The sequence below is a fragment of the Necator americanus genome, chromosome V (genome assembly GCF_031761385.1).
Source record: "Necator americanus strain Aroian chromosome V, whole genome shotgun sequence".
Lineage (NCBI taxonomy): Eukaryota > Metazoa > Nematoda > Chromadorea > Rhabditida > Ancylostomatidae > Necator > Necator americanus.
The window spans coordinates 30,136,333-30,146,479 of NC_087375.1; the positions used below are offsets into that span (position 1 = coordinate 30,136,333).

At 41.5% G+C, this 10,147-nt stretch overlaps 1 protein-coding gene across 2 annotated transcripts; it reads right to left on the reverse strand.

The window, feature by feature from the left end:
* Positions 1 to 77: 77 nt before the first annotated feature.
* RB195_015669 (uncharacterized protein) lies at positions 78 to 9,399 on the reverse strand (the record flags this gene model as incomplete). 2 transcript variants are annotated; one of them, XM_064206481.1, is made up of 8 exons in its annotated part: positions 78 to 1,600; positions 2,859 to 2,940; positions 6,605 to 6,746; positions 7,175 to 7,298; positions 7,357 to 7,421; positions 7,476 to 7,550; positions 9,160 to 9,290; positions 9,343 to 9,399. In XM_064206481.1, 8 exons carry the CDS (start codon positions 9,397 to 9,399, stop codon positions 78 to 80), a joined length of 2,199 nt encoding a protein of 732 aa, XP_064062363.1. The 2 variants fall into 2 exon arrangements, with proteins under 2 accessions (XP_064062363.1, XP_064062362.1); XM_064206482.1 differs by lacking the exon at positions 7,476 to 7,550 and having other exon boundaries at positions 2,764 to 2,881.
* Between the last annotated feature and the right edge of the window lie 748 nt (positions 9,400 to 10,147).

Sequence of the window (10,147 nt, forward strand, 5' to 3'; positions counted from 1 at the left end):
CCACACGGACCCTCGATCTCTTAGCAGTTTCCAGACATCAGCAGGTATGTCATCAGGACCGGTTGCCTTGTTCGACTTCATTTTTGCGAGGGCAGCACTGACTTCGACGGCAGTGATTGGTAGAACAGGACCCTCGACGCTGGGAACAGTTGGGATCGGAGGATGACAGAACTCTTCGTTACAAAGTGGTTGTAGTACTCTCGCCACCTCTCCAGGATCTGACCAGGGCGGCGCAGAACGGCTCCATCAGCTCCCTTAACGATCTTGGGGTGTTCCATATCCAACGTTGAGCGATGTCGCGCTCTGACTAAACGATACACTGCCCGCTCGCCTTCTCTAGTATCAAGCATGTCGTACACAGCCTTGTAGCGGTCCGACTTCGCCTTGGAGACTGCCTTCTTAGCCTCCCTCTTCGCCGCTAGGTAAGCATCCCGATCTTCAAACTGACGTGTCCTCCACCAGAGCTTATACTTGGACTTCTTCTCACGAATTGCCGCCTGAACTTCCTCGTTCCAAAACCACGTAGCCTTTTGCACTTTGGGCTTACCTAGAGTCGTCTTTCCCAGAGTGTTCTCCGCGGTCAAGCGTATAACGCTGGAAGTAGACGACCACATTTCCTCCACACTACGAGTAGGGTGGGGAAGTGTTGATGGAGCCACGGATGCGAAAAATACCTCCTTTCGATCCTTCAGATTCCACCATTTGATGCGCTGTGTTTCAGTCCTTGGATGTCTCTTCCTTGGATGGGAGATTTTCAAATCCATAACGAGCAGATGGTGTTGGGCAGCGACATGGTCTGTGGGGATGACTTTTGAATCCTGCAGAAGTCGGCGACCTCGTCGGCGTAACATCCAGAAATCTATTTGTGTTTCGCGACCGCCGCTGGTGTACGTGATCAAATGCGATTTTCTTTCCCGATACTGCGTGTTAGTAATGATCAAGTCACTTGCAACAGCATACTCCAGGATTCGCAACCCGTCGTCGTTACGAGCTCCATAGCCGTATCCACCATGACAACCCTCGAATCCGTCTTTCCGAGAACCGACATGTCCGTTGAAGTCTCCTCCGATTAGAAGTACTTCTTCGCCTTCCAGGGATTGGACGTACTGCTCCAGATCTTCCCAAAAGCACGCCTCCTCTTCTTCACTACAGCCCATATGTGGCGCATAAGCAGAGACGACTCGCAATTCCACTTCTCCTGTATCTACTTTTACAGCCAGAAAGCGATCCGATAGTCGATCCACCGCTGTGACGCTGTTTCTAAACGACTCGTTCAATATGATACCAACGCAATTGCGATTCGATATGCCGTGGTAGATGAGCTTGTAGCCATCGCCTAATTCCCTTGACTTGGAGCCCTTCCAGTGAGTCTCCTGTACACAACATATGTCAACACGGCGTTTTCTGAGACTGTCTGCCAATTCACGACTTCTTCCAGTAAGCGTCCCAACGTTAAATGTTGCTAAGCGCACTGGATGTTGCTGGCGATGGCGGACTAGCTTCTTTGGCCGGCTCCGTCCTCTAGCCGGTAACCCTCGCATATTTGCCACATTGCCCGGGCGAGGACAATGCGCGTCGCTTCTGGGGTACGCCCTAGCTTCTGAAGAACACATAGTAGACATTAGCAGTATGACGCGACGGGGGTGTTGCCCTCGGTCGGCTTGTCGCACTAGCAAGCTAGCAGCCTAGCACCGGAATCGTCGTACTACCCTCTCACTTAGCTAGCCTGTAGCCTTGGCCCAAGGGCCGGGCTACTAGCCGACACCTTTGTGGCATGGTTGAACCTGCCGAGACGAAGTCTCGCCACCATAGCTGCCCGACGGCCAGGGCCACCGCTGTGCCGCTTTGAGGCGTGAGGTAGGATTTGCAGCAGTTATGCGTCAGCATATGATGTGGCGAATTTTGAGCGATTATCTGTCTAGAAATGTGTAATAAAGGCAAAAATTAACGTGGCGCGATGGCCGAGTGGTTAAGGCGTTGGACTTAAGTTCCAATGGACGTAAGTCCTCGTGGGTTCGAACCCCACTCTCGCCAGTACTTTTATTAAATCAGGTCCGTTGCTCAAGACAAATCAAGGAATAACGTTAGAGTTGGACGGCAACACTTTTTTGCGATTTCTGGGTAACTTTCGCACTTTCGCCGTGTAACTGTGCAAGTTATGTAGCTCATCCATGCTCAAGAGAATTCTAGCAATTCTACTATCCTATCGTGAATCACCCGCAAAAAAAAATTCTTAACGTGTGTAGGACTTTCCCCTAATCCTCATCAACATCTTGGCAAGAATCTTCACCCGTCATCTGTCAGAATTCAGGGTTTCTAAGCAGTGAAAGACCAGGAAGGCAGTGCTGCTGTATAAGACAGGACATCGGCAAATTTCGCCCACTCTGCTTACAGTGTGTCGTCTTGACAGATATGAAAGAACAGATGTAGATAGAGGACAGCACTGGAAGCAAGCAGACTTTCCAGCAGTATTCACGACGATTGATCACATGCACACGGTATCGAAACCTATCGAAGTGTTGCGAAAGTGCAGGACACCAGTGAGTCATACTTCCATCAATCTAGAAAAGGCGTTGACTCAGTTGAGGTGGAAGCGGTCATTAAAGTCTTGGACAACCAACCTGTACCTCTCGGTACATATAAATGCACTATACAATAACTTTTTAACCGAAATTCCACCGTTCTACAGGAACACCATAATCTACGTGAAAAGAGGGGCTCGACACAGTGACACAATATATAATACTATCACACAATACACACCCAAAATATTCAATGTCACTAATTGAGAAGGCAATGCAAAAGTTGGAATGGGAGAATATGGAGTTGATGGTGGATGTCCGAAAGCTGCAACATACTTCGTTTCGCTGACGATATCGTTCTGACAATCTGACAACATGTGAATGCACCCAAGTGGATGTGTTGTGTTGACCGAATTCGCTGAATTTGCAAAAGACTATTTTTATGAGGTGTGAATGTGCTTTGATGCCCCATTCATGCTCAACGAAACAAACATGTAAAAATGATCCAATTATGAATATCTAGGTCGGAAAATGAACATGAGAAATGATTTGACCACGAGTTTCGCTGTAGGAAGAGAGCAGCTTAGGAAGCGTGTAAAAGAAGAGAGGATGTAGTAAAAAAAATATCAAGAACACCCATCTCTGTGCTGATCTTCTTTTTTACGACATTCGTGCTTTGATCTATTATTTGGAAACCTAGGCACTTCGAAGAAGAGTAAAATTAGAAGCAATAGAGTATGGTCAGCTTCATTGAACGTTCATGGGTGATAAGAGGGTTCCACTGAAAGAGGTGTTTTAAAACCCTACCCTGCATCAGAGATAGAATATTAAAGACGTTGCCTCATTAGCCATAGAAAAAAAAATAAAGTTGGCTAGGCACGTGTGTTTCACTGACATCCGATGGGCCGTGCTGTAGACAGTTGGGTCCCGCACGATTTTAAACGCACTACAGGAAGACCGTGGACCAACTGGTCAGATCTCATCACAAAGACCTTCAAAAGAAGATACGATGCTCCTCATATCCGTCGCAAAAGAAGCCAAGGGGCGGCTCTTACCTTACAATCGGAAGAGAAAGAAGGGAGAAATTGAAGAGAAGATAAAAAGAAAAGAAAAATGGAGAAGCTATTGGCGCCCGCTCGATTAACTCGAAGAACAACTCGAGTCAGATGACTACAGTGACTCTTAAATCTAAAAATTGGAAGGGGCAAAATGCCTATTTTCCGATTATTTTGTGGAATTTCGGTCAATTCGCTCCAATAGTTTTCCACTCCTCACTTTCGTTTCTCGTTTATGTTACTGGAACTGATTAATGACAGTTCATTTCGTTTGTATATAGTTTTACAGAGTACAAAATACACAGTATTATTAATGTAATATTTTTCCGGATATACGATTGCAAGGCCGAAATGTACGCTCAATTACATGCAAGGAGATGCGATGACAGCGGATCACAGTTTAATGCCGAGAAACGTTCTGTTTCTCTGTTCAAGGAAAATATCCATATTATGAGAGGAACGTCTAGGACCGACTACATGGGCGCTGTTCAATATGTATGAATAACGTATTATTTTTTTTGTGTTTACTTCTCATAATTCTCTATTTTTATACGAGCAGTCAAGGGCAAAATGCGCTTTTACAACAAAGTTCTTCAGCTTTCGGAAGTCTGCAGGAAGATTCACTCATTTGGAAAAAAAAATTTCTCAACTCCCGGTCATTTCTTTGCTGAGGTGGTGAAAATTTAGGAACAATTAGATTGGACGCGGTTGATTTTTCCAATTTAGAACTCATCTTCAGTTGTGATATACATTAGCAGTGAAACTTTATTAGAGAAAAGAGTGTTTTCACGTAGGAAAACCCAGTGCCGGGATAGAAAACTCGCATATTCCTCCTTAAGTTTAAAATTCTTGGTATTTTTCTTTGGAAGATGAATACTGCTACGCGAATACGCAGAGGCGACTGTTCTTCTCCAATAAACGTCATTCGAGCAGCGTTGATCCGTACTTGTAATCAAATCCGAACAGTTTGTTCATTGTGATCATCACTAGCCGCCCTCTATCTAATAATGTCTCGCTCAAAAAAAGTTGCAAATTTTTTTTTGAGTTATTTGGAGTGCCGAAGTGGGCACTTCAAATAACTCAAAATATTTTATTCCAGCGCTTTCTTTTCACTAATCTTTATTATCGATTTTGAAGATGTCGTTGTCGTAGTTTATGAATTTGAGGCTGTCACAGAATGGTGGAATGAGCTCGCCAATCTTGGAATCCGACCAGATATGTTATATTCTCGAAATGTTCAACGGAGAAAGGATATCAATCACTTTATTAAGGTCTGCACAGTTCTTCAAGGAGGCACAGGCCTTAGACGCCAACGCCATCCTTCTACTTATTGTGAACTCCCATAAGGTTACGATCAATGTTCGAGACCACTGTTTAGTTAGTTTTTACGATTATGCTACGGTCGTACCGGCTCCCTCTTTTGAAAAGAGATGAAAAATAGAGGTATGCTCCCTCATGTCGTCAAATGTTGCGATTTCGATAAGCGCAGTGATTTTTTTTTCTGCATTTTCGGTTAGGCGATCAGTTGTTGTGAGCTTTTGTTCCAGATCTGAACTCAGCATAGTGTAAGCTAGACATACCTCTACCATAGCAGCTCTACTCTTTTAAAAAAAATAAAAATATTCGTAGTTGCTTTTCAATGCTCGCTGTGGAACGTACATCCGGAACCGTTTCAGTTGTAAAAAAGGATTTTGTTTCGGTAGATCATCGTATTTGCCCTCATTTCCTACATTCACCTGCTAGGATCTGAGATCTACTAAGATTATTAACATGTTCCTGAAGTAGTTATTCAAGACATTTTTAAATAGTCGTCTTGAATGGAGTTTTTAGGGCAAAAACGGTAAGCGATACGGTAGGTACAAAAGTAATTCAAAAAACACAACAATGAAGTAGACACCTTATAGTTATCATTGATCATGTTTCAGATGGCGTGGTGGAATAACGTTCTTCTTGGTTGTGCGATTGAAAAATGTCCTGATTTTTATTTCACGTCATGCATTTATGGCGGTGGGTACGTAATAGTTTCTAGAAACCCAATATTTGTTTACGAATTGTATTGTACCAGTGATTTCAGCGGTAACGTAGTGGATGCGAACATCTATGAAGTGGGAGCACCGTGCAGTGGATGCGGACCTACTTGTAATTCTAGTGTTGGCCTATGCACTTGGTCTGCATAGTATGACAGAATTCTCGGATCCGGAAATCTTTAACTGTTTCTTCGGCCAAGATTTGTTCTTCCAGAAAAAATAGGTTGTAACATCTCATAGAAATGAATGGTATATAAATAATATAATAATAAATCCAATGATCTACTATAGATACTTCAGATGCAACATTTCGAGGTTGAGAACAAACAACTGAAACATTTATGTACAGATATCCAAAACTATCTCCTTTCAGATAATCCAGAACATAGAATATTTACTAAAAAAAAATTAATAATAAAGTTCAATAAGTTTCGTTGTGAACGCCGATTTCATCGAGAAAGCAAACTGCATCAGTGAGAAAACGAAGAGAAATATGTATACGATCATCTGAAATAAATGTCTACGATAGAATTTTTTTTTAATTCAGTAAAAAAAAAGATTTGATTCATATTTTTTCAGCGCTACGATCTTTCGTTTAATGTGTTTCTGCGGCTGAGTGGTGATTATGCGTAAACTCGTCCAAATCTTGTTTCTTATCGTTTATCACAAGAAGAAATCGCTTTTAAATCTTATTTACATAGATACTTACTATTACGAAACTTAATTGCCTCGTAATGTCTGAATTTCAAAAATTGCCTAAGGAGAACTATTCAAAGGTAAATATTTCGGACAGCGGATAGAATTGGACGAGTTTCTCTCTGCAGGAATTTTCGACCTATCAAAAACTGAAACAAAAAACTAGCAAGACTTCTAGCCTCCTTTCCAGGAGAAAAGCCGAGGAGAATCGCAGTGTTCACATACTTCTGGTGGGCGTATTCTTCACCAATAAAATTTTGAAAATTTTAAAATTTTAAAAAAGGTATTCTAATGTCGTGGTTACCTGTAGTACGGCAATTTCTCGTTCTGTTTCCGGTGGTAGCCATTCGATGTACGGTTGTGAGAAGTGTATCACACGTAAACAATACGCTTCGTTATCCGGTAACCAGTGGCAGTGTCTGGTGAGTGTCTGTGGAGGGAAACCTCTGGAAATTCGGAGCTACGATTCGACGGCAGCTACGATAACAGGAAAGGGACGAATATCGCTTGCGCTTGAGGTCCCCCCACCCGTTCACCCAGGGTCCCTGACGGATTCCTCCGTTCGAGGTTAAGTTGGCCACCCAAACCCTGGTATCCGTTTATCTACCGTAGCGTTCTGGGTCTGGGAAAAGGATCTCGCGTGAGGATTTCTCACCCTCTGTAGCAGGAGAATGACCTGCCAACCCACCACTCCTCATGCTTTAAAGGGCCAGCCTTGTTGTGTAAAATTCAGGCTAAATTCTAGTAAACTCTGTTCCCTCTTGTTCTTTTTCTGTTTTATGGCACGCCTTCAGGTGTTTGAATAAATAAATAAATAAATATCGGAACCAATCGCTTGTGGAATGGTCAATGATCCGAAACCAGCAGGACCCACCTGTGAAACCAACAAAATATTCCGAACGCAGTTGCAGCGAACAACAGCAAAGCCAGTGCAGCTCCTGTTACGTTCATCATTCGGACAATAGAACCATGGCATCGAGATCGCCACGAGACCACCCCTTGAAAGAGAAGAAAATTAGAGAGAAAATATTCTACTATCGCTATCTTCAAATATACCTTGAATAATAGAGTAAACCCCAATGGCAAGCGGTAATCCGAGAAAGAAGAAAGTACAACAGAACCTAAACAATTTTCTCGAAAATTCCATTATTTTTCATTGCGAGAACATTCCTCACCTAAAGTGAAATATACCCGTAATTGTCACCAGTGCACCGATTACAAGTTGGTAATGATATGAATAAAGTCGAACTCTAAAAAAAATAATTTAAATTTTGAGATGTCTAAAATTTATAAAATAAGTCCAGCTATACGCTCTTTATTTCTGTCGCACTGTACAAGGCTAGTGCAGTGGTACAGAATAGATGTATTCCTGAGAGTACCGAAAGCGAGACGGTGATAAAGAAACGAATCGATTCGCGGTCCTGAAACGATGAAGGGTAGCTGGTGCTTATGCTGTGTTTAACGTTATCACAATAAGATTTACGGGTGATTTCTAAATTTGCAACTGTTTTGCACCATCAGAGCGATAATGACCACAAACATATTAAAAATGGATTCCACGAAATGTAGCGTATCACGACATTTACGTGGTAAACCTCAGGGAAAAAAACAATTTTTCCTCGCTCATCCTCTCTGGACAGAAGTCCTAGTCTTCTGGTGGGTTTTCCAATTTTATTTTCCCACAATATCTCACTTGCTTAAATTAACGTTCGTGTTATTTTCCAGTTATGACTTTAATCCCTAGTACCATAAATGCATACTTGACCATTCATACAAGTTTTCTTCTTGTCCCAGAAACAAGGACACATGTCGTAATTTTTATTTTTGATTATTTTGCAGAGAATAGCGCTGCATCGTAGCATATATTCGTAGCATGGCAAAATCTAACAGTGGGTATGTATGAATGGAAAACGAACCCCTTCAGGGGCAATACCATTCGAAAAAATTCCTTTAGAGTTTGGGTTCTAGATTATGAAACGAGCGTGCTTCCGTTTACCTCCAAATTCTTCTCATCATCGTAAAATGAACAGAAGCGGCAAACGTCAACTTCTGCGAGGAACATCAGACGCGTTACCTACTCGTTTCTGGGCAGCCTTTCCATTGGTTTCACATGAATAGGTTGCTGAGTACAGCTCACTGGTTTTCGGACCGCTCGCACGCGGGTGCGGCGCGTGCGCAAGGTTGGCGCGTTGCAACTGATTTTCTGAGAAAGAACACCGTTTTTTTTACGGTTCCCATAATCTACAACCGAAACTTAATTTTTTCCCTGGGGTTTCGGTACTATATCATTTTTGTGGCACGCCGCCTTTTATTCTCTATCGTTTTAATACGAAATTTCTTATTCTATTCTCAAACATCCTCGGAACAGGTAGAAACTCAAACAGAATATTAAAAAATCATCAAAAATCTACTGCTGACATAATATTGGGGGAAGTCGAAAAAGCACAGTAGAATACGTAGAATTCGAAAATTTCGGAGTACCTTTGACGTAACGTACCTTTGACTCCCAACCAATTTTCGATAAGAAGGACATTTGAAGGGTGCCGAGAAAATCGGCACATGATTCTACAGTAGATATTGTACGGTATTTCAATCCATGACAAATTCCATCTCTTGTGTTGGTGGTCATTTCTGAATGCATTCTTGGATTCTGGTGAAATGGTTATTATTTTCTTACTACTAAGATCAATGAACAATAACCATTGAAATCTCCCAGGCAGTAGGTTTCCATAAGTGATGAGAAGAAGAAGAAAAATGATGTAATCGAGCATATAAATTGCATGTGGAAATCACACCTGCAACGGCAACATTTCCGGAAAAGAAAAATCGTTTCAGCTACGCCTCTTCGTGAATCCTTACCTATTCGGATATCGTAAGAAAATCGCATGAAATGATGCCATAAGTCCGAGTACACCATTAATCATTGGAAGGCACAGAAAATATAATGGTAGGCAGAATAACAAATGTACGACACCGCAACAGAATTCACACTGAAACACTGGGCTGAGCGGCTTGGATTTGGAAAATTCCCAAAATTCTTACCAAAGCTATGATGGCAAGAAGCGGATATAAACTCCATAACGGACCAGATTGGCCCATTGGCTCTTGAAATGTGCAAGTGTCCCTCAAAAAATAAATTGACTAACTTTCCTCATTCATATTGAAAGGAAACAAATGAATGACATCACAGAATGGAAAAAATAAAAACAATTCAAGATGGATTTAGAACATCTTTAAACAAATTAGGTTTCTAGCCGATAATCACTCATTATTATTCCTTGTTTCCTTTTTTTGGTGGGATTTTCTTTTCTTTTCACAATTTCCCCAGTCCTCTTCACCTTGACTAAGAATAACACAAAAATATAGTATAATACCAGCACTCTAATAGTATAATACTATAATAATACTGATACTATGATAATACTGATTCTAACGCTACTTTTCATCGTCATATGTTTTTTATTTGCTTATATATTATATTTATCTATTTTGTTTGTTTATGCATCTATGTAGTGTTGTCTATAGAGTCACCATATTGAGAACTGTCGATTTGCCATAGAAAAGCCGCAAAAAAAGAACAAAAAGTTATTCTCTCTTCAGAAAAATCCAAAATTTTCCGAGGAGTTTGAATACGAACCTTTACTTCATTTTCATTTTTCATTTTATTTTTATTTCTAGTTAGAGAAGAAATTCCCGTTACATCGCTGATATTTCCAGTTAAGGAAGGATTTCCACTCATTAGCTGATCATAGTAGTTCTCCATTGGGTTACAAGGATGACGCAGAGGTTTCTTGGTATTTCCAAAGCACGGAGGAAATGCTTCCCGATTTTCTCGCATCAGGCAGCT